This window comes from Chrysemys picta, chromosome 14 (genome assembly GCF_011386835.1).
Source record: "Chrysemys picta bellii isolate R12L10 chromosome 14, ASM1138683v2, whole genome shotgun sequence".
Classification (NCBI taxonomy): Eukaryota; Metazoa; Chordata; order Testudines; family Emydidae; genus Chrysemys; species Chrysemys picta.
Window position 1 is genome coordinate 39,300,234 of NC_088804.1, and position 25,170 is coordinate 39,325,403.

General features: G+C 47.5%; 1 protein-coding gene across 4 annotated transcripts in view; it reads right to left on the reverse strand.

The window, feature by feature from the left end:
• Positions 1-359: 359 nt before the first annotated feature.
• The window catches only part of FBXO31 (F-box protein 31), a 40,393-nt gene continuing 15,582 nt past the window's right edge, over positions 360-25,170 (reverse strand). For 3 of the 4 annotated variants that reach the window (XM_065567308.1, XM_065567306.1, XM_065567307.1), the window contains 7 exons: positions 18,132-18,208; positions 16,451-16,618; positions 15,201-15,275; positions 13,189-13,298; positions 7,317-7,470; positions 5,726-6,099; positions 360-4,404 (listed from right to left, as the gene is read on the reverse strand). In XM_065567308.1, coding sequence (XP_065423380.1) covers positions 4,182-4,404; positions 5,726-6,099; positions 7,317-7,470; positions 13,189-13,298; positions 15,201-15,275; positions 16,451-16,591 — 1,077 coding nt within the window. In that variant the 5' untranslated portion in view covers positions 16,592-16,618; positions 18,132-18,208 and the 3' untranslated portion in view covers positions 360-4,181. The remainder of the gene's footprint in view (positions 4,405-5,725; positions 6,100-7,316; positions 7,471-13,188; positions 13,299-15,200; positions 15,276-16,450; positions 16,619-18,131; positions 18,209-25,170) is intronic. The other variant, XR_010592619.1, reaches the window with a different exon arrangement.

Genomic DNA, 25,170 nt, shown 5'->3' on the forward strand with positions numbered 1-25,170 from the left:
CACTGCATAAAGCTCTCACTAGAGAAACTCAGGCTGACAGGTGCAACAGCCATGTTCTGTGGTGGCTTCCCACACTCAGCTTTCACACAAGCGGAGGGTCTTGCTGGGCCCCTTTTGCAGTAAGTGGCATTCTCCGGGGGGGGAGGGGGGGAATCTTGATTTGTCACTGGCTACGTTGCCAGTAGGGCTCAGGAAACTAGCAGGGCACATGATATAAAATAATCTCGCCCTCCAGGGCATGTCACAGCCTGCATGAATTAGTACAGCCAGACTAGACCTCGGACACTATTACTTGTGCATGCTGTCATGGGAGCAGGCACTAACTGTGGCCAGACCCCTCCATGACTGGCAAGACACTGCTTAAAATTACCACGCCACCAATGAGACTGCACCGCTGAACCGGATTTTTTTTTTTTTTTTGTATAGCTTACACCTGCCAAGTGCCACTCGTCTCTCTCACTCTGCCCTTCTGCAGCCTGACTCTGAAAGCTGTTGGGTCAAACTCTTCACAGCAGCTTTTCTTCATTCTACCTTTCCCTGCAAAACATGGATACACCTTGGTCCAAAGGGCCCCTATACAGACTGCAGCATGGAAGGCCACTGCTCCCCAAAGGTGAAGTACCAGTTTCCATGGCTTCAGACCTCTGCCAACTTTCCATTCACACAGGGCCAGATCAAAGGGAATTCGCTTCTGAAATGTCACAAGCTTGAAGGGCTTTTTTTGGCGTTAGCCCAGATTCCAGTCACTGTCTATTCTCCAGCAAGAGAATAAAAACCATGATGTACCAGCAGTTCGGCCTGGTACGTTCTGACACTGAAGTTAGTGAGAGGAGGTTCTGAAAGTCTCTGAAAAGCAGCTGCGGCACATGCAGATCTCTGCACACCCCTCTCACTGGGTGAGGAGCTGGCCATCCTGCCAAGCACATCTCGAGTTCAAAGGGCATCGACGGAAGAACTCAAAAGCTGCCATTAAAATATTATGGAGAAACACGCTCCAAGTGGGGGCATTGTGCCAGTCTGGATATCAGCCTAACAAGAGGACTCGAACACAAGCATCGAGACTATATTTGTGAACGCCCCCCCTGCCCCCCCCTTCCACTGCATGATGTCTGGGGGCCACAGGTAACCAACGCAGGGTTACCCCACCACCCCACTCCGCAGCCACACTCAGAAATGCAGGGTAATCTAAGCGGCAATCACGACCCATAACATCATTTTAATAAATCTTAGTGTACATTATCTTTATACCTTCCCCGAACTGGGTAAGAATGCACGAGAGATTTGTTCTACTCTGAGATCGGCTACCGAGTCAATGTAAGGGTCTGTTTGTATTTACATGATTGATGGAACAACTCCAAAGGAGTCATGAATCTCTCAAGTCAAGTGTCCATATTGCCTTAAATGCAGGTTCATTTTTAAGTGCTACCGTAGAAACAATTCAGGAGAGTCTGTCAAAACTTTAAGGGCCAGATTTTTGATTTGCATATGTAAATTAGGGCAGTTATGGACACATTGCCTTAGAAATTAGACCTGAAACTGGCTGCTCAAATGCCTACCAGGCAACTCACACCCACAGACACCTATTAGCCTGCACAATTGCACCTGCAATAGCCAGTGCTCCTTTTTGCTTGTGCATTTGCACAGGTGCAGCTCTGAGCGTCTGGTGTGAAGGACAAAAAGGAAATTCAGAGCTAAGGTGGAGAAGCTGGTTTTAGCCTGTGCCCACGCACCAATGACCAGAGAAATAAACCCCTTGCCAGCATTCCACAGCCTTAGCAATGGTGTGAGACCAAAGTTAATTCTCCCTCCTGCTGGGGTAGAAAGAGGCACAGCCCCTCAACCACAGGTAAAGAGCTACATTGGATAAACTGTACAAACGAGGCAGGCTCAAACGAATGCTACTAACATTCCAGAGGCCCTCTCACTCTGATGTATACCTCGGTATGGTTCATGCTAGGACGATTGGGTAGGAAGGGAAGGAGAAGTGCCCAGAACTGCTTTCTGATCCACATAGATTCATGCAACTTGATAGGATAGGGATTAGTCCCATGAGTGACACAACCTGCTGCTCTGAGCCACTGAGGGACACCACTGTTCACATGCAGCTCAGGAAGGGAATGACGGGAAGGCTGAAGTTGGAGCAGCAGCAACAAAACTGCAACAGGAGGGAATAAGTTTCCTGTTATCAATGAAATCAGCCAAGAAGTGAGTCTTTCCCACGAAAGCAGCACAAAATCATCCCACTCCACTGTCAAAGGTGGAAAGGGGGAGAACCCGCGAGACAAGGAGTCGTCCCACCAATGGAGACGCCCTGATGGGGGTTGAAAGATGCAATCTTTAACAGTCTTTCTCCCCTCCAAAAGGGATTGGGACGAAGGACGCAGATTTCACTTGGAGCCAAGCCTTTCCTTATACCCCCTCCCCCACAATCTGCCCCCAAAAGAAGCTGTTGGGGAGATCGTTTCTCTAATAGCTGACAAGTGATAAATAGCAGGAGAGATGTTAGAAAGGCACAGAGTTATCCATCAGCTGCCTCGTGGCTGCGGTTCTTCCAGCCCCTGATCCCAGGCTCAGGACAAAGAGATGGAGGAAACTGGAAAAGGAAGGCAGTTCTCTTGATATGTTACACCTCGACTCCTTCTTCGTTCAGTTGGGGATTCCCGTGTCTCTTCCTACCCAAGACTAATGATAACAAAAGTGTCGGGAAAACTTGTGATGCGGTGGATAAGAGATAGAGAACCCGAACCATAATCCTTCTGCTGCACAGTTACCTACTGCCTGACCTACAGTCACCTACCGGGTCTCTGAGGCAAGCAGCTCCTTTGCTTTTGATTTTGAAGCAGAACACTGCCAGGTAGGAGATGGTGGTTGGAATTCTGGACTCCTTCCCACCTACCTGCACCTTCCAGTAGAGCTCAGATAGCTATGTTAAGAGTAGCTACGGGAAATTAAGAGCAAAAGCTTTCTGAGATGGTGGCACTAGAAGAGAAATCGGTGTTAGGTAGGGGAAAAGAATACAAGAACCCTGCAGTACAGGGACAGGGGAACCCATTAGAGACAGAAGTCTACAGGGGCACTGAAAAATAAACAAAACGTTCCCCGGGGAAGTGTCAGAAAAGCTGCTGAGAGGCATCAGAATGAACCACAGCACCACGGAATTCCTAACTGCTTCATTTACGCTGCACAGGGGGAAATACCACATCACAGGCACTGGCCTAGCCAGAAATTACATTTCACAGCAGCTGCCATCCAGCAAGCGTGTGGAGGTGAAGGTCAGAAGTTAACCATATTTAGAGGATTTTTAGTTCTTTAAAATGAGAACTTTTAAAAAGTCTTAAAATGAGCTAAAACTGCATAAGATTCTCCTCCAATCTGAACTGGATTTGTCTGGAGTTCCATACTGGGTCCCTATAAAGGGAGCTACGATTCCCCCTTGGCTTCTAGTCAGATTCGGACTAGAGTCCAAGAAGGTCATGGGAGCAGCGAGCTTTGGGAGACAGCACGAGGGTACCTGTGGAGCTGTTTGCAGTGGAAATCCCCTCTCTTACTGTTGAATCCCACTTTGATTCCCAAACCAAGGGCAGAGCTACCTCGGGTCTGTTTTTCCATCAAGGCTGCATTATGAGGAAGGGCCCTGGAGGGGGGGCAAAACACACATTATTAGTCACTTTTGAGCCACGCAATAAATTGGCAGCAAATTTGCAGGTGGGGGTGTTGGGTTTTTGGGGGGTGATCAAGTCTTCAAATTATTAGATTGGGCCGGTTGCAGGAAAGATTGAACATGACACTTCACTGAAGGGTTTGCCTTCTGTAGGGATGCGCCTATGGCTAGAGCAGAGAGCATGTATATATTATATCTGCTATGTCGATTAATTACATGTTCCTCAATGTTGGCCTCTAAGGAATTTTGCTCTGATAAATGCGAGCATGCTCATTTCCCTCCTGTGTAGGTTCCCTCCCACTAGGCAGAGCTGTGTCGCAGACTACATAGAAAGTACTGCCAGGGAGCAGTGTGGGGATTCTGTTTATATTCTAACAGGGATGTGTAGATTTTGGCAAAAGGGCCTTATTGAAAAGTGCATGCTTTTGTTCAGAGGTACCAGAGGCCGGGGTTCTGTCCTTGGCAGGAGCGAGCAGAAACCTTCTTTGCAATCCCTCCTCTGTCCACCAGGGGCCGCCTGTCAAGTAGTCATCGACTGAATGTTTTTGAGCATTTCATCGAAGGCCTCTCGGGACGGCGCCTCGGCGTTCTGGAAAGAGACCTTGATCCGGCTGTAGAGGCTGAAGGATTTCAGCTCCAGCCAGATGAACCCGAAACGATCGTCATCGAATAGAATGAAGATGCCCGGCGTTCGTTCAGGGCTGGTGAAGCCATGTCCGGCAATGAGCCCCGTGCCATAAAAACTACAGAAAGGGAAAGAAGCAGGGGAAAAAAAACAACATGAAAAAGCCTCTGACTGCACCATTGTGGCAGCTTAAGATGAATTTACTGTATCAGAGCAAACCTGAGGTCCATCTAGACCGGCCACCAGTGGCTAAGACCTGATGGTTCAGAGGAAAATCAAATGACCCCAGAATGCACCTGAGTAGATATGCCATGCTGCACAAAGGGGGAAGTTTTACCTGCTGACTTTGAAGCAATCAATCAGCTCGCGGCCTGCAGCATGAAGTGCGATTGCCTCCATCTTCACAAGCATGAGAACAATGCTACAAACACTCACCTGCTCCTTTAAGTGCAGCTACAGTATCTGACTACGCTAAGGATCGGTACATGGGAGCTAACCTAACATCCCTGCACATGAGGATTTGACTTCCGTTTCAAGGATCAAACCAGACGATACAAAGGCTGGTTGGCCTGGGGGAAAGGTGGGTAAAGTTCAGTGCAAAGCCCTTAGCACGCAGTGGGAAGGGCACATCTGAACAGTGTGTTGCTTCTAGTTTGGAATTGGGCCTTTGTGGATTCCTGGAATGACCCGCTGCGATCGTTAGCACAGATGTTTGGCTGAGGGTCGTTTCTGTTTAGATCCAGATTCTTTCCCCCACCCCTTCATTTAGCAAGGTGCCTCACTGAAGACAGCACCCCCACGATCTGAAAAGAAAGGGCTCAATCATGCTGCAAGGTGCTCTGCATCCCCACAGCTCCCATTCATTGAGGGTGCTGAGCACTTTGCAGGATTGGGCCCAAAGCGCACAAGCCCTGAAGCTGGGTCAGCGGGAAAGAGCAGCACATTCCCATGGTCTCGGGAGACAAGTGTGATGCACGGGTAGGACCCAGCTAGGGAGGATCCTGAGAAACAGGGAGAAAAGGGGCAAGTGGCTCATGGAGAAACAGAGCAATAAAGGGAAAATACAGGAGGGATTATGCGATCGGGGCAGGATCCGCAGGGGAGGTGAGATAGGGACACAAGCCCCCCCACCGCTCGCTATCTGTCAGGAGATAAAAGGAGCCAAGGAGATTGCACTAGATGGAGCCGGAGAGGACAGAGTACTGATAAGAGATGGTAAGCGTTGGGGCAGGGGGGTGAAGATCACAACACATGCTTTGGGTGTCAGTGCAGAAAGGCTCTGGGGGGTTTTCACCCCTATATTTTCCCCTTGGGTTCCGGTTGGATGTCCCGTCCGGGCAGGGGAGGGGCCATGAGGGAGCAGTGCTAATAACGGGGCCTTTTCCTGAGCAGGTCTCAGCTGCTTGCATGGGGCAGGACGCGTAGGAAAGGCTGATTACCACATCCGGCAGGTCCGGGGATAATCCTCGTTCCTGGAGATGACTCCCACGGGCAGCACGAAAGGCTGCGAGTTTGGCGCCGACTCCTGGGCGGCTGCTGCTCCCGCAGCCTCAGTCCCCTCAGCCCCAGCATCGTCCCTCTGCGCAGGCGGCTCTGCTTGCTGCGAGTCACCCTGTCGGGAGCGGCCCTCCTCTTCGTCCTGCCCTTCCTCCTCCTCCTGCTGCTGCTGCTCCCGGCGCACCTGCTCCTGCACCTCCAGGACGATGCGGGAGAGCTCATTGAAGTTGCGCAGGTTCTCGATGTCAGGGAGCTGGATGGGGTGCGCCAGGTCGATCTCCACCGTCTGCTGGCCAGCTGGGATATTGGGATCTCCCTGCAGCAAGGAACAGAAACCACGCTTCAGGACACTGCGGAACAGAGCTCATGCCAAAAGCTCAGACACCTGTACCGCTGCAGCTGGCTAACAAGTTTCCTCCACCCTGGCAATGCCCAGTTCCACAGCAGCACCCCCTGCTTGTCAATTCAAAGGTCCCACCCAAATCCCAGCAGCACGAGCCCCTGGAGCTGCCTGCATCACCCCCCTTGCACCTGGGATACGGCACCAAGGCCCGACCTGTATGTGGAGACTTGTTCAGAACAGATGGGACAAACTGAGTGGCTGGTGACGTGGCAGGGTAGCCCTGCAAAGTTGAAGGGGACAGTCAATTTCAGAATGGCTTTCAATCACGACCACTCCCTGCCGGGGGAAGGAAGGAGAGTGTATCAGCCCGGTCTCAGTGCATGGCTGCTAGTGTTTGGGAGGGCGGGGGGAGGGGGGGGGGCGGGAATGAGAATCTCAGATACAGGTAATCTGCTCATAATTAGATGTTCCCACAGAATGGACTGGGGGTAGGGGGGAAGGTAGTCTGGATTGAAAAGCATTTCACAGGCCAGCAGAAGCTCTGCACGGTTCGCGGCTGTGCAGGCAGAAGACAAGACAGATAGTAGCTCGGCATTCTGGAAAATCCTGGCATTGGACTATTTGCCTAGATGGCATTTCCCCAAAGGCTGAGAACAGCCAGGCTAACGAGTGTCCTCACCCCAGGAAATTGTACATTCTCCTACAGAACAATGAATTTGTTCCCACCAATCCCCCAGGTAAGTTGGCTCTGCTGTAACAAAGTTATTATACTCTTCTCTAAGTTACTTATCTGACCCCAATGACCATAGTGTCTTATTCTCACAGCATCCCAGTGCTATTATCCCCATTTTATAGATAGGAAACTGAGGAACAAAGTCAGTGTAATGCCCAGGCCCCTAAACCCCAGCAAAATCAATGGAAGCTAGGAGCCCAAATACCTTTGAGAATCTGGGCCTTAGTGACTTGCCCAAGGTCACACAGGCCATCTGGCCGAGCAGGTAATGGAACCAGGTCTCCCAGCTGCTAGGCTTGTGCCCTAACCACTGCATCCTCCTTTCCCTACCCCCGGCGATCACCTCTCACACAGATCCCCGACGCACAGGAGAGTGAGAAGGGCTGCAGTTTACTACCCTGATTCCACGGCAGTTGGAACCCGTCGGGGAGCTCGAGAGAGAGAAAAAACCACTCACGGTTATTTTAGTCCCTTTGGCTTTCTTCCCATGAAAACTCAGCATGACAATCTCCAAGCCGTGGCTCCCGTAAGTTCCCTTGAAGAGACCTGGGTTTAAGAGGTCAGCAGGGCTGCTAGGAGGGAGGTAGATGCGCCGGTATGTCAAGCAGTTGCTGTGGAACAGAAGCTGGTCAGGCAGTTTACAAGCGAACGCCGCGATATTGATGCTTCGCCAAGAACTTCGGCTACCCTCCACTCCCCTTGCCTGCCTTGCTTCTTCTAAAGAGATTCTTTAACAAAAGGGGCAAGATCTTCACTTTCTGGCATTTTAAAAAGCACTCCAGATTTTGTATAGCACACATCCCCCTACGCCACCTCTCCCAACCCCCCTTTACCACCTCCATAGAGTCCGTCTGGCTAAGAGATCTGTCAAATCAGCAAAGGCTGTGCTTAACCTAAGCTACAGCATGTCAACCCACCCCTCTTTCTGGCGGCACTGGAGAACCCCAGGTGAGTGGAGCCTATTTAAATATCTGTTAAAGCAATTAACTTCGGATAGCTCTGAAAATGACATTTACTGCTAGTTGTTACGTTCCCAGAAGCTGGGATTGTGTAATTTGTGTCTAGTGCGGTATAAAGCATATTTCCTGCTAAAAAATATAATCAGCAGATGGCCTGTAGGGATGGTTGATAGTCACACACCATTTTAAAATTCAATAAGATACATTTATTCATGTCTGAACATTGCTGACATCAGATCAGACCTTTTGGAAGCCTTCTCAAACCATTGCTAGCTTTGAACACTCAGCAGCTGTTGCACATCCTCTTTATCTCCTCACTGGTTGTCCCCTATGACGACGACCCATCACCATTCCTTCCATGATCATTTTCTCAGGGTTATTTTAATTCTCCATGCCTGACATAACCCAAGTACAGAAGTTTGCGCCTGTTGATTTCCAAGAGGAGGGGCGGCTTCTCTCCAAGAGGATTTCTATAATAAACATTTGTTTTCTCCATCCGGAAGATATGCAAGAGTCTTCGCCAGCACCATATCTCAAAAGCTTCCATTTTCTTTTTGTCGGCAACGTTAGTTTCCCACGATTCACATCCATAGGTCGCTATTGAGAAAATTAAGCTTTTCACCAGTTAAACCTTCATATATTGAAACACCATGGTTTTTCCAAACTTTTGTAAGGGAGGCCATTGCTGATGAGCTGTTCCTCGTTGTCTTCTGATTTCTTTCGAACAGCCTTCGTGATTGGCTATGTATGATCCCAGATATGTATCTAGATTAATTCATCGAGTGCCTCTACAACTTGACTTAATCGCGCTGTCCACGTGCATTCCATTTTTGTCAATCATGTCAATGTGCGTGCATTTCATTTTCATGTCATTCAGGGATAGTCTATATTAAAAACAGACTCCAACATTCCTTGCATTCCTTCAGTGGTTGTAGCAAAGAGCACTGTCTCATCACCTCAGTGGGAGATTATACTTCCTGCACTTTTCAATGATGCGATAGATGTTCACGATTTGATCATGCGTGCCTCATCCCTCTCTGAAACCATCCTGTTGTGATGGAAATTCTGCTTTTATTCTTTGCTTTGTGCAATCCTGGATTATCTAGAGCAAAACTTAGCTTGTGTACGATAACAAGATGATACTATTCTTATTACGCTGTTATGTAATCTTTCTTTGATAAGGGCAGAAAGATTGATTCCCTTTGTCCAGCCAATCCACACAGCATTGCAAATTTACCATGAGATCAATACCAAGCACTCTGTCAGGCTTTCCATGGAAAGGATCCAGTATCTCGGTTTACAAGTGCTCTATGATCTGTACAAGTCTGGCTCATAATAATTTTCTTAATTTATCAACAAACTCAATAAAGTGTCAAACTCAAAACAAACCCCGCAGTCACCAATCACTTCAACAGTTCTGCTGGTATGCTATCTACCCCTGGTGCTTTCCCTGGCCTCACTTTCACATTAGCATGCACGATTTGTTCTCCCAGGATCGATGGCTCCACCTCTATACTCCTTTCTGTTGTCCTGTATTACGAGTGGCTCTGAGGAGGGATACAGATTGGCACAATAATCTCTGCACTGGCATTTGATAACATCACCTTCAGTGAGGGTTCCACCATCATGATCTCTTATTGGGTCTGATGACAGGGAAAATTTTTTGGTAAGTCTAACCACTGTAAACATCTCTGTTGTATTCCTCTTTGTGACTCTCAACCTCTGTGCATTTTGTCCTTCTGTATTTGCTCTTGTCTCAGCTAATCTATTTTGGAGGCGTCTGCTCAGTTCTTTGTACTTGCACCTTCATTTTTCAGTCTCTAAAACGGGGGTAGGCAACCCATAGCACGCGTGCCAAAGGCAGCACGCAAGCGGATTTTCAGTGGCACTCACACTGCCCAGGTCCTGGCCACCAGTCCAGGGGGGGGCTCTGCATTTTAATTTAATTTTAAATGAAACTTCTTAAACATTTTAAGAACCTTATTTACTTTACATACAACAATAATTGAGTTATATATTATACTTATAGAAAGAGACCTTCTAAAAAGGTTAAAATTTATTACTGGCATGCGAAACCTTAAATTAGAGTGAATAGATGAAGACTCGGCACACCACTTCTGAAAGGTTGCCGACCTCTGCTCTAAGCCATTCTTTTTCACTCTACATTGTTATTCTGCCAGCTCAAACATCATCTCAGTCAGCCATGCTACGATCCAATGCTGATTTTTCAGAATGTGCACTTTGGCAACTTTGAGCATGAGTTTTCATTTTATTCCAAAGTGCATTTGGGGTGTTCTCCTTCTCCTGTGCCAATGCCACAAACCTGTACTAGACAGAAGTCCCGTAGTTTTCATTGATTTTGGACAGATCCAAACGTAGTGGACCTGCCAAACGTCTGATCTTTCAAGTTTTCATTTTATGTTTGAGGCTAACAACTGCCTGCCTGACCCACACGGTCTGCACTCGGGAAAGTCTTTATCCATTAGACCGTGACGCTTCCCAGGGGTTTCCAGGGAAGAGGCACCTTGCTACCACCTGCCCTTGTCTGTGCCTGCTGTGGGTCAGTTCCAACACCATCAGCCTCTGACAACACAAGCACTGCCCTCCAGGCCTCCATAGGCACTACTCTCTCTTCACAGGTCAACGAGAGACATCCACCAACCCTTGAGTCCCCCAGGCATCTCCCTGCAGTGCCCCACCCTTGATGCACTGGACACTTACAGAATTCTCAGATCCTCTGTTCCCAAAAGGAACAAGACACCTCAGCTTATCAGATACACTGCAGAACTCAGCTCTGCTTCACACATAGCACTTAGATTTGTTGGTAGCAAAAGCAAGTTTAACAAAGAACAGAGATTCAAATGTACTGGAAACAAAGGGTTATGTATAAAATACAATCATAACTTGCATACTAGAGCCTAAACTTAACTCACAAGATGCCCTGCTGTCTAACTGTGACCCTAAGAGCCACTGGCAGAGGGCCCACTGTAGTGCAACTCATATCAGGCCTGACACACTCATTACCCTCAACACATTGACGTAGGGTCTCTAAAAGGTGTCATGTAAGATACCACTCATACACTGGTGACAGGCTGGTCACAGAAATCATTGTGTGATGTATGTATGGGTAGTGCATGAAGAGTAATGTGAGAGAGCTGGAAATAGGTTTTTAAAATGTCTTTGGGAGGCAGAGCATACATGGAGCCTATCTAGACAAAGGAATGTGGATTCTCCTGTCTGACTGGAGGCAAAGGACAATGAAAGTTTCTTGACATATATGGCAAACAAAGCCAACAAGCGGCAGTTCAATAACAACACAGGGGGACAAAGTCTGCACCCCAGGACAACTTCCTGGCTCTTGAGGCACAGACAATGGACTTTGGATACTATAAAGGGAGCAATTACACATTTGAGTTCTCTATCACTTGGGGAACAGCACCATTTTATTCTGTGAACATTGGTTCCCCTGCCCTGGAGATGCAGGTAACTTGATGTGAGTAAGAAAACTGCTTAGGCCAAGACTGAAACTTGCTAGGATTAAGCTTAAAACAAAATAAAGCACGCTTTCTAGTGACTAGTCTGTAACCATACCTCTCTTTTGCTCTTGCTTAGTATCACTTAAATCTCGGTCCTTTGTTAATAAACTTATTCTTGTTTTATTACAAAACCATCTCAGTGCTGTGTATTAAAGCGAAGCGTGAATCTTCAGGCTAACCTAACAGGCTGATGTGTGCTCTCTCTCTTTGGAAGCAACAAATCTAATAATTTCCATGTGTCCAGCGAGAGGTCTGGACACTGCAGAGACACATCTCTGGGGGAACTCAGATTGTTACCTGCAAGGCAAGCAGCATCTTGAAGAGTTTGCTGGCAAGGCAGACAGGCTGGTGTGTCAGGGATCCGGTACAGCTTAGTGGCAGCAAAGCTCTCACTTGCTGAGGCAGAGGGGTAACAAGTGGTTCGCAGTCCTGGATGTCCTGAGCAGGATGTCACATGAATGAAATCTCTCTTACCCAAATTCTCCTGGCTGTGATCCTTTTTGAATGAAACAACTTACCTCCTAGGTGAAAGATGCAGACTGAATCTCTTTAGCTGCAGTTATAGTCCGAAAAATCCACTGTTTTCACTTGCAAACAGGATAAACCTGCTTGTGTTTTCCTGTTTGTAATTTCCCCTGGAGACTTTGCAATCACTTGATTAGCATTTTGCTCAGAGCGTAAATATCCCCTGTAAATACTTCACAATGAAGTACACAATACTCAATGTACATGTAGGCAGACTGACAGATAAACTTCTGCCTGAAAGAAACTTGTTTACCACTTCTGGGGCTGGCCCCAACTCACAGACTTTATAAAGATGATTTCCAGCGTATGTGTACACACACTCCTTACATATTATCTGTACATACATTTCACAATGACAGTGATGACCAGTGTGACACAGGCTTTCAGTAGAGACCTTGCACAACACTGTAGCGAACTAGTACATAGATCCCAGACCCAGGGGATCTCTGGAAGCCTTATGCACCCAGTGTCCTCTGGTAGTCAGCACCAAGAGTTCCCTGACACAGATACTCAATCCCCTTCATTGCTGCATCGTTACCTAGTCAATTTGGTTGCTGGCCATACCGTCAGGTAACATCCATGTGCATAAGCATCTCGTGTGTTGGGTGAAGATGGTGTTTGTAAGGACCAGCCGATTACAGCAGCAGAATTCAACTAAACCCCTTCCTCTCTCCTTTTGTAAATCCAGACCATTGTTTCTCACTACTACTTTATGACAGCTTACAGCTCCAACTTTCACATTCAGGTCCCCAATCACAAGGGACATCTCTTTGCTTGGTGTTTTGAGTGTCTTTCAAAGCCGTTCACAGAATCCTGTGCAGGGGACTGCACCTTGCTGTGGTGGGAAGGCTTGTACAATTTGAAGGTTACACAAAATCAAATGACCCAAAGCCATCTACTGGGCACACAGCTATTCCGAGTAACCGTATGGCCTATCACGGTGTCCCCCTGCTGCATCTTACCTTTCACTATGCTTACAGGAAAGGACTGTCTTATCACCTGTTTGTACACTGCTCAGTGAAACAGGGCCCAATCCAAATTAAGGTCCTGGGGCACTATCATAATCCTGGTAATGGACCTGATGAGGACTATTACATATGTTCATTTTCTGTGCAGAAAATACCACCCTCTCTACAAACACAGCAGAGGCCCCTAAAACAGGAATCGGTGGAAGGAAAAAGACCCATTTACATGTGTTGTAGCAAGGTTATCAGCTAACCAGGAAGACTGAACCAACAAAACAGCAGTGTACTGGGCCAAGTTCAGATGCCCCTAACCCCAACGTTTAGGAAAGAGCTGGTCCCCTTACTCGTATTGGCTGGTGTAGATGAACTTCATCAAGATGAGTTCTTGCATGTGCTCATGGAAGATATCCTCCAGAGTCCGGCCCCATTCTTCCCTCAGCCACGTCCGGAATTCCTGCAGTGCACACAGAGGAGATACACGTAAAACCAACGAGCCACTCACAGACACTTTATAATTACGATGGTGCCTTAGCTGCACAGCTTCATTCTTGGCCATGCAACAGAATTCACGTAGACAGTGAGCGAGGAAAAAGCCCATGTGCCCAGCTGGTTACAGAAACAAAAATACCTATTATTTTATACAGCCCTTCTCATCCCCTGCCCTCACAGCCCTTCATGAAAGGGGAGCAGGACCACTACCCCCATGTTAACGACAAAGAAACTGGGGCACAGAGTGGAAGTGACTTGTCAGACTGGGAATGGGACCCAAGTCCTTGTTGTCTCGGTCCTGCACCCCATCTCCTGGATCATGCTACATGGCGTATTGATCATCAGAAAGGAGGAAGAGTCAAAAACACTAAAAGATTGAGGAAAATAAATTCCATTGACTTGTAGTATTTGTGCTCCTAAATCCTTCATGTGCTCTGAGAAACCTCCCCAAAGTGTCTCAACAGCAGCTCTGAGCAATCTCTGAAAAGCTACTTCTCTAAGGTGAGTTACAATTTCATGACAACAGCATCCCCACTAAAGATATCCGCCTCTCAAGTGATCTTCTGAACCTGCATTCTTTACCTTCTAAATACAGAATCTCTCATTACCACGCTCTCTCTCACACTTACCCAAAACACTGTTTCCAAAGGACTGTGCACACATTATTCATCTGCTACGGAACTGACCAAAAACTTACCTCAGCAATAGATCAGCCCTCTACCGGGAAACCCCTGGGGTAAAGGATTGATTTTTTAGCTTCACAGATGGAACAGTTTGAAGTATGAAAACTCAGAGAGTCAGATTTTAACTAGATGGACTCCCTAACTGAACTTCTCAGCAATGAGCATCCCTACACGGTGCAGCAGTGAACAGAGAAGCTCTCTCATGATATATCTGATTTTTTCCTCGACAGGCAGAGCTGCTGTATTTAATTCTATTACTCCTGCACTGCCAACTAAGGTTTTAATCCCTCATCTCAGCAGACAGGCAGTAAAAGGAGCCCCTCTTGCCATAATTACAAGAAAACGAGGCACGCAAGCATGGCTGATATTTAATATCAGGCCCAACTTCACACAGGTCTCAGCACCCTGTGAGAACTGTGAAGAACGTGAAGGCTGCTTGCTTTATTCCAGACTGGGCCATCAAAACGCAACCTGAGGGGTCAGACATGGCATAGGAAGAACAAGGACACAGTGGCCCAAATCTTGCCACGTGCTAAGGAGTGGGGAGCTGAGGGTTGTTTATTATCTCGTAACCTTGGCACACAGACAGAAATGGTCCTTCACGCACTCCGTTGTGTTTGGCTATTGCAGCACATATGTGCGGCAAAGCAACCAATAGTGCTCCAGTATTACAGAGGTCTCCCAACAAGGTGGGTGTATAGTCTGAGTACTGAGCCGGTCCAGTGAACTGGAGTCTGAAGCCAGGCCTTACCCAGTGGCCGAAGAGGTTCCTTTGGATTGTGCGATGCACAACACAAATCTGCGTGTGATGATTTTCAAGGGGCAGCCCAAGGGCCAAGCGCAGCCCATACCTGACAGTCTCCCTGCATCAGCCGGAGGAGGATAAATTTGGTCCGCTACAAGTTTTACCAAGGGCAAATTCAAACCACAAGTTATTTCTATCCATTAGAAAAACCTCAAGGACAGAAACTGCCATTGATCAGCCAGCTTTGTTTTTCCCAATACCTGTAAAATTATACACAAGTGGGCGCCTTGGGGTCATATCCCAGCTCCCATCATGACCACACAGATCACAAAGATTTGGGACCTGACAGTAACGCCACACCCTGCTGTGCCTCACGTGCATTTAGATGGACATGCAAGTGACAGACTCTTTCCAGCCAGGCTGGAAGGGACGCTGTTACCTCCTGCCTTCCTCCTGACATTCGATGGTGATCTGTCTGGTTGCACTTCGTGGAGAATTCGTCCTTCTTTACGATCTGCAGTTATTGGGGAGAGTCGGTGAGCTCAAGTTAGCAGCAGGCTGATGTAACAACGTAACAAAGGCTGCCTCAAACAGAACCTTAACACGACACGCTGGACAGCAAGATTTACGCAGTTTGCCAGCCCCTCCTGGCTGCAATGACAAGGCAGCGGGACTCGATAGGTGACCGCTAAAGATAATGGAGGCCAAGTGCTTCAGCCTCTTAATGCAGCAGCTCCATGCTCTGAGGAAAGGGAGCGAGTGGGCATCATTCCAAGGGAGAATCCCAATGTCAAGCTGCCTTTTGCAATTGAGCCTCGTTTCAAGCAGCAGGATCTCCCTAGAGAGTTTGTTCCTTCTACATCCCACCTACCCCACGGCTTATCCCAAGTACCCTCCCCAAGGCCCCTACAGGGGATGACTGGTCACAGTGCATACTTGGACACGTCAGTACATGGGACCATTTTTAATACACCCCTTCCCTTGACTCCCCGACGCTGGCTGATCCAGCCTCACCAATGCAGGGGCACCAGCTGAAAGCAAGGCCTCAATGTGCGATCAGCCTAGAGATCAGAACTGACCAGGAGATGGCCTAAACCAGTGGCTCTCAACTTTTCCAGACTACTGTTCCCTTTTCAGGCGTCTGATTTGTCTTGCGTACCCCCAAGTTTCACCTCACTTAAAAACTCCTTGCTTACAAACTCAGTCATAAAAATGCAAACAAGTCTCACATCACACTATTGCCGACTTTCTCATTTTTACCATAGAATTAGAAATCAATTGGAATGTAAATATTGTAGTTACATTTCAGTCTATAGTATATAGAGCAGTATAAAAAAAAATCATTGTCGGTCTGAAATTGTAGTTTGTGCTGACTTTGCTAGCGTTTTTTATGTAGCTTTTTGTAAGACTAGATGAGTTGAAGTATCCCCTGGGGTACGCGTACCCCTGGTTGAGAACCACTGGCCTAAACGATCCCTTGCGGTCACTAAAGGAAAGCCGATTAAGAGATGGACAGAAAAAAGCCTTGCGCGTGACCCATCACGGTAGTGATGTCACATTCTCTACCACTGGGTACTTTTGTTTACAGGCCCGTGGAATACAAACTCTTCCTCAGCGCACGGTGCCCAGGTTAAACAGCCAGACTCACCTGTGTGTGGGGAGAGGAGAGAGGCACAGGCTGGAGCTCACCTGGATATGGCCATTGTGGGGCCCCTTGTGGCCGTACATACACTCGACAGTCGCACTTTTCCTCTCCATTAAGTGAATCCGGAAAAGGGGCTTGAACCTCATTGGGTCATCCACGTGAGGGTCATGAGGGGGCAAGTACATCCAGCCAATGATAAACAAGCCATCTACCTGTGAAGAGGTGGGAGAAGCAAATGGAGTCAATGCTCCCCCGTCTTCATTCATTGGGCAGCAGCTGTTGCCTCAGCCCCAGAACCTCTCCAGTTAGGGAATAAGGTGGCTCTCCCTCAAGGCACTGAGGAGCTGTTCTCAACAATCAGATGCATTTCCAGTGCTAGATAGCTGCTTTCCGGTGCCCAGATCCCAGCCCAAATAGACACAGTGCAGCCTCTGTGAGGGGGAAGAACCACCCTTTATAGGGCTTTGTTTCATGGGATAAGCATTCACGTCTATTACTGCAAGCAGCTTGATGCCAGATACGCATTGGGCTCTGGAGAGCGAGATTATGCTGAGGCTAGTCAAGCGCTAATTGGTTTGTGACGAGCTCATGCTGCCAGTGATTCTCTTACAGGGAGGACTTCTAGTCTCCATAATTATGTCTGGCTTTTGGATGATGAATTGTTGTGCGCTATTACTCACTGCCAGTAAGGAAAGCCATGATCCCCTTCACTTGCTAAGACGTGTGAAAGAGACAGCCTTTCTTCCCCCCCCCCCTTCCTGCAAACCTCATTGAATCCTCACCCCACAAAGGGAAAGCGGCTTTGAAGAGCAAGTATTCTGTAATGGAGATTTCTCCCGAAGACATAAGGAGAGATCGGCACTGCGGTCTCTCTTCACAAGCTAGCCGTAGTGAACAACTAAACCGGTGGAACTCCTTGCCAGGGAATGTTGTGATGGCAAAAACCATAACTGGGTTCAAAAAAAAAGAACTAGATAAGTAATTGAGGGCTATTAGCCAAGATGGTCAGGGATGCAACCCCATGCTTGGGGCGACCCTAAACATCTGACTGCCAGAAGCCATGAGTGAGAGACGGGGTGGATCACTCCGTAACTGCCCTCCCCCTGTACACTCCCCGTGGAGCTCTGGTATGGTCACACTGCTGCAGCCAGATGCCCTTGATATCAGGCTCTGGAACACACATTTCTACAAGAGAGGCTTGCGCTCAAAGCTTAACAAACTCAATGGGTTTAGTATGTTAAACCGGCCAAACCATGCTCCTTGGTGCAGAGGTGCCGGAGGATATCAGAGGGCATCAGGCAAGCCTCTATCCTCAGCCTCTCAGAGTAATCCCAATAATCCTAAATCCAGAGAGGCAAAGGACATTCAGCAGCTCTTCTGCTTCTCTAGACTTGGTCTCACTGTGATCCTAACCCAAAGCTCATTGGAGTCAGTGGAAACATTCCCATTGAATTCAGTGGCTTTGGATCAGCCCCTCTGTCAGTATCATGTCTGACGTACTGCTCTTCAGGGACTAGTCACTATGCAGGTAAACGTATCAAATACTGTGGCAACGAGGCAGCCAAGTGACCTGCATAGGCAGCGTCTTTACCAAACTCTTCCTAATGCAACGCAGTGAATGCCAACTTATGCCAAAAGGCAGAAACATAAAAGTTTTAAAGGAGCTTGTATGAAATTGTTGCCAGAAGCTGATGCAACAAACCTCTGGGACATCTCTGTACTCACCACCACGTTCAGCAGTCCCCCGTATGGCCCAATGTCTGGCTGCCACAGTCCCAAGATGTGTCGGTATCGGTGCAGCACTAGGGAATAGGAGACAAAGCAAGACATTTCACAATGAACGCAGCAAGAGGGATTTGAGGGGAGATGAGGAGGCTGCCATAAAAACTACACAGATTGTTGACTGACACCCCCTCAAACAGGGTCCTTTCTGGGGTTGGGAGAGAGAGAATCCCAGTTCTCCCAAACCCAGTGAGAGGGGCCAATTCTGAAGACTTTCAAAAAGCTGTTACATGAAGCCGACTGCAAACGCACACTATTCTCCTGCACAGCTTCAAGCCCGGCCAGGAGCAGTGGCAAGAGGTAGTTTTTCAAGGATTTACGAAGGCAGAGATCCAAGGACCAACTAGCAAATAACTTTCCATCAGAAAATCCTCTCATTGAGATCTGTCGATAGGCATCACATGCTCTGCTTGGAGCCTACAAGTGCAGGCTGTCCACCTCCCTGACCACAAGTAAGATGTTCTCGACACCAGAAACCTCCGATTTCATAGAGGTGTGAATGCGGGGGGGATCTGAAACTTATAAGTAGGGGAGAGCAGGGAAAGCAAACAGCGTTTGCTTTAAGAGACCATCCCCTTCTTGTCCTACCAGACAGACGCACTCCCCTGCCTCCACTGAAGCACCTAATCCTCGTCGGATTCAGCCATTAAGATGGCAGCACACGTGCCCCATAGTTCCTGAGCACAGCATCCAGAAGACTGGGTGTCATTACAGATTCAATACCTACAGAGGACCTTGGAGAAATCTCAATAGGTTACCGCATTTCAACATTTCCTCAAAGCTGCTCCCAAGCATCGTGTACTGGAGCATATCTTGTACTTTGGATCCTCCTCTCAGAGCTAGTTAAGATTTAAAGTTTACCGAAAAAGGGGGCAGAAGTAGGAAAGTTTTCCACAAACTGCAAACACAAGTGATTCTTTGAACACTGATACATACCGCCTGCTGCAGACAGGGGTCATAAGGAACTGAAGGTATCCACTACATCATATGCCTGCCTTCCGTGGAGAATCCAGATCTGTTCATCTCAGATTCTAAAGATAAGCAACAGCTGACCCATAATATGAGAGTATATTTAATGGCCTGACGTGAACAAAGGACAGAGGACTGGAAGGGACCTCCTGGGTCACCACGTCCAGCCCCCTCCATCGCAGGCAGCGGTGCCATCGTAGGAGTAGAGAGGTTATTTTACCTCTGTATTTGGCACTGGTATGGCCACAGCTGGAATCCTGCATCAAGTTCTGGTGTTCACAATTGAAGGATGTTGATAAACTGGAGAGGGTTCAGAGAAGAGCCATGAGAATGATTAAGGGATTAGAAAACCTGCCTGATAGTGATAAACTCAAGGAGCTCAACCTGTGTAGCTTAACAAAGAGAAGGTTAAGGGGTGACTTGATCTGTAAGTATCTACATGGGAAACAAATATTTTATAATGGGCTCTTCAGCCTAGCAGAGGAAGGTCTAACACGATCCAATGGCTGGAAGTTGAAGCTAGACAAATTCAGCCTGGCAGTTTTTAATTTACCTAGGCCAGACTGAGCTGGAGTGAATCCTGTTACTGGAGGAGTTTAAGCCCAAAGTGGACGTGTTAAAAAGTAATTGTATAGAACTAAACAAGAATATTTTCATTATTTAAATGCCAAAGCAAACAGCCGTATCTGGGATCAAGGACACTGCCGAGGGCTGTTTAAATCCCAAACAGCCCCATGGCTAGGGAAGAACTGGAAAGTGACACAGGAGAAATGAGAAGCAGGAATGATTGGCCCAATGTCACTCAGCCCATGGAGTCAAGCGCAAACAGCAAACTGCATGAAGGATACAAAGTGGATCCGATTTAAACTAGTCGGAGTGCAGTTACTATGCACGTACCATTTAATACACAAGAAACCCCACTCACTGATACCTGCCTCCTCCACCCTGTTTGTGTACCCAGCTGATAAATGCCAGTGGCTTTTAAGATTAGAATTGAAAACCTGACAGCGGCTGAACGCAGGCAGCACTGAACTGGAGGAAGAACAGCTCTTCCATTAGAGCCATCTTCCGGGTTAATGCTACAAATAACAGTCTTGTCTTAATGCCAGACTTTTAAATACAAGAAAGTGCCTGTCCAAAAGAGGAGAGACTTGTACTGAACAGGGTTCGTAAACTCCGTTTCTGGGTAATCAGCCAGCTCCAGATTAGTTCAAGGCCATGTTTGCTTCGGGAAAGCGGCTGAGTCATAGCAACATCCAGATCAGTGAGTCTGACACAATCACCCTTGAACTTGGATTAAAATCTGTTCAGCCGGCCAACGGCAGGCGAATCTAACCGAGCCGTCAGAGGCTTAGGTGCCCTTCTCTCGCCAGTAACGTGAAGAGCTTTTTAACAGCTGTTCAGAGCCAGAAAACTCCCTAATCAGCGGAATGGGAATAGACTGTTTGCAGACAGAACCTGCAACCTGAGCAGCATTGAAAGCTAACTGCAGCCTCCCCACCCTCTCCCTGGAACTTTCCAACAACCCCCTTTGGAGGCAAAGTGTCTCAGGTGGAGAGCGGATGGTCTGCATCTTGGGGGGTGAGGGAGGAGGGGCTTTGTATTTTTTAAAAGAAAGTCTCCAGGAAAATGCTAACCTTTGGGCTTCCTACCGTGATGGCTTCATTTCAGATTTTGAGCAGCGCTGCAATGCCTGAACCTGTCAGCTCAGCAGGGGCATTCCCTGCCGTCAAGACCTGGTTAGTTACAGCTCTGACTCCGACAAATGAGGGAGATTAGGGGTGAGCCTGCCAGCTCTCCCAATTCTGATGGAAGAACCATACCTCTCTCCTTTCCAGTGGGCTCCCCTGCTCTCTTTGTGCCTCCAAAGAGGTGGGAGAGATAGAGATGCTCCTTAAGAAGGGGTCCCTTGGGGATATAGGCTCCTCTCCCCATCAAGGGGATCTGTGTAGGGATTTCCTTCTGGTTGTCCTGGGCCAGGGTCAGCTCTTCTGGCTCTAATGTATGCTGCCCAGGTCAGGAGAGGTTACCTCCAGTAGGGCGATGGATGTGTCCGGTCTCAGCAGCTCATTCAGGTAGCCAACAATGGGTGGCCAATTAACATCAACTGTGGCAATGTCTGCAACAGAGGGCTTGTCTACACGGGAGAACTATTGTGAAGTGAGCTGGACTGAAAGTTTAAAGCAGGATAGCTATTTCCTCATGTAGAAAAACCCAAGGATGCATCTGCTGGAAACTGACCATGACTCACCATTCACAGGACATCAGGCAGCCATCAGATAGGAGGCCATTTGAAAAAGGGATTGTATTCAGTCAGGGAAGGGGCAGGAGGCGGCACAGTCCCCGCAAGTCTCTCCTCTTTTGGACAGGCACTTTCTTAGGAGGGAGTTTGCTTTGGCAAGCTCCAATAACAGTGTTATCCAGCTATGATGAGATAAGAGAAATATAGAGAACGCTACTGAGTCCATCCCATGCAATTCAACCAAGCGAGATCTACGCAGCTGGGACACGCCCCAGAGAACAGCACAGCGATGCTGTTATAGCCCTGGAGATATTCTTCAGAAGGGGATGGGGACTGCTTCAGATGCCATGAACGCTAACTAAATATTCTCTCATCACCAGCATCTGGCTTCTACCACCTGGTGACTTTAAACACAAATGCTAGGTACTGGAGTTTTCTGTGAAATCTGCAATCTCCAGAGCGAGGGGAGTTGGGAATGAATGAAAGGAAGCTAAATCAATGACCCATCACAGCTGTGTCTGCAATTCTTTAAGGCTCACCTACAGAGGAAACAGGCATTCGACGTCGGTAATTTGGAGGGGTGGGAGAACAACCAAGAAGTTCACCATTGGAGAAACAGCCTGAAAGGCAACTTCAGAGCTGCTGAAAACGACACACTCGCTAGATCAGTTATTCACTAAATCAGTAAAGCAATTCTGATTCCTGCTGGGCAGTTTGGTGTCCCCGATTCACTTCATTCCAGGTGGAGAACTGGGCTGGTGGGTGCATCAGAGGGTCCAACTCAGACATGATACCATAGGTTCCCGTTATGAAACAGTCACTGCTTTGCCAGGCTACTTCACTCATCCTAGCTCACGTGAAGTTATCAGCTCCAGGGCTGCTTCAAACCCTCGTAGGCTGAAACCCAACGGCTGCCTTTAAGGCTTTAGTGCAGGTGAGTCCATAGCATCCACACCACATGTTAGCACATGCCATGAAACCGCACTCCCAAGCGCCAGTGAGTTAGTAACACCATCCTGCATTACCCTCCTCTGCATAATAACCATGCTATCACCCCCAGACCGATAACAGAGGTGGCTTTAGACATACCCCCCCAGGACAAAGCAAAACGGGTTTCTCTCACTCGATTTCATTCATTAAATCAAAGTCCCACCATGTTCCAGACCCAGAGCATTAGACCCTCGGGCCTTGCTATTCTTCCCTTAACCACAATGAGAGTTCTGTACACGCCTGGAGAAAGGACTCTTTGTTGGGTGTAGCTGCTCCATCGGAGATGTACATCACAGGCTCTGAAATACTATGGAGACCTGCTCTCTTTAGAGCTGTTTGCAGCGCAGGGCACAGAAAGGTATTCTGGCATCCTGGGAGGTGTGCTAACAGAGCAGAGGATAGTACTGGGACTCAAATTTTGCAACAATAAAGGCTGAATGGGTAGTTTTCCGATAGCACTTGATTTGGATGGCACTTGATTTGGATAAAGTGACATAGATCACATCATTCAGAGCAAGTCTGAGTATGGTAAGCAGGAGCCGACAATCTCTGTAGATCTATTCAGGTTCTTATACTACATCCCTCACCATGGTATCGGAACACTCTCCATTGAAAGCAAAGGTGGCCATGGACTAGCTAAGCTTAGCAAAATACCCGGGGGTGGGGTTCGTTTTGGTTTTTTGTTTGTCTTTTTTACAGTTTTGACTGTTATCAATATGTTTAAGCTTCTTTTTATTTGTATCTGTTTAAATTTTCACAACCGTGCAAAATTTTGGGTTTTAAGCATTTTTCATCCAGTTACATTTTCACAGTCACAGGAAATTATGGGGAGGGTCGGACAATCTTTATTTAAGGACAACAGATGTTGAGATTCAAAAAGCTACACTGCAAGTTAACACACAAAATGTCAACATCACATGTCAAAATATACAGAGTAAATACCCTTCAGTCAAACGCTAAGAAATTCTCAAGCAGCCTTTTTTCTTCCTTTGCCTATCTGTACATTTCTATCAGCATCATTGGAAATATTTTTTCATTGGTTTGCATGCGGCTGGTAGATCATTTACTGATAAAACACTAACCTTTCCAAGCCTAACTACAGCACAGAACTCGGGGTTATGTTTGGACTGTAGGCTGCACTAGAAGGCGCCAAGGTAAAGGTGATCCCTAATGTACTGCCTGTGAGCCAACCAGAGCTGATTACTACAGGGTCACTCGGTATTTTCAGGTTTCAGAGGGGTAGCCGTGTTAGTCTGTATCAGCAAAAACAACGAGGAGTCCTTGTGGCACCCTAGAGACTAACAAATTTATCTGGGCATAAGCTTTCGTGGGCTAAAACCCACTTTATCAGACGCATGGAATGGAAGATTCAGTAGGAAGATATATATACACAGTACCTGAAAAGATGGGAGTTGCCTTACCAAGTGGGGGGGTCCGTTCTAACGGGACAATTCAATTAAAGTGGAAGTGGGCTATTATCAACAGGAGGAAAAAAATCACTTTTATAGTGGTAATCAGGGTGGCCCATTTCAAACAATTGACAAGAAAGTGAGGGTAACAGTAGGGGGAAATTAGCATGGGGAAATTAGTATTTAGTTTCTGTAGTGACCCATCCATTCCCAATGCCTACTGTATTTTCCACTCCGTGCATCTGATGAAGTGGGTTTTAGACCACGAAAGCTTATGCCCAAATAAATTTGTTAGTCTCTAAGGTGCCACAAGGACTCCTCGTTGTTTTTTCAGTATTTTCACTAAGCTACATGCACCCAAGGAAACTCGAGTTTAAAGGTCCGATGAGCAGCGGGATCATGGGGCTTTCTAGCATAATTTTGATTCCTAAACAGGTTCAGATTTTCATGGTGTACATAAGCGGAGACCCCCCAGCGCTCATTCACACACCGGCAGAGTTCACATTCTATCAAGGTTACATTTCAGGATCTCTCCCTACAGAAGGAGGATAGGTCGATCAATGGCTATTAGCCAAGATGCTCTGGGATGCAAACCCACACTCTGAGTCCCTAAACCTCTGACTGCCAGAAGCTGGGGCTGGATGACAGAGGATGGATCACTCCATTGCCCTGTTCCATTCATTCCCTCTCAAGCATTTGGCACTGGGCACTGTCCAAAGACAGGACACTGGGCTAGATAGTGTCATTGTATGACCCAGTATAGCCGTTCTTATGAAACTTCCCTTTGTTAGGATTAAATAAAAATCCTGAAGTCCAGAGTGCTTTTTATTTTATTGAGGGGAGGGAGCAAGAAGGAATTCCCCTCTGTAAATGACATGCCTCCAGCAGTGATTCCTGGGCTGCTGAAGTCCAGTGATCTCCCCCCTAGATATCAGAGAGAGGGGACTACAGTTCAGAGAAATCTATGGGAAACTTTCAGAACTGACAACACTTAGACTCAGCCAGAGGGACAAATAAAGGGGACGTCTCTGCCCACACCCAAGAAAAAGCTAACTGATAACATTCATATTCCTAGTTTTGTCTATCTAGGGAAGTGGTTCTCAGCTTGCGGACCAGTCACCACACAGCTGTGGCCCATGTGACATCCTCAGGGCCATATAGGTAGTATTGGATGCGGCTCACAATGGCAAATAGGTTGAGAACCGTGGCTCTAGAGCCTATTAGTGTCATTTCTGGAGCTGGATGGAGTTGGTCCCAAGAGCAATGCAAGCAGCTCTCCTCCTTCCCCTAATGGCAAGCTGGAATGTGTTACCTCCACTGTATACTCAAGCCCACTGCCCTGGAAAGCATTTGCTACCTGTGCCTAGTTAGT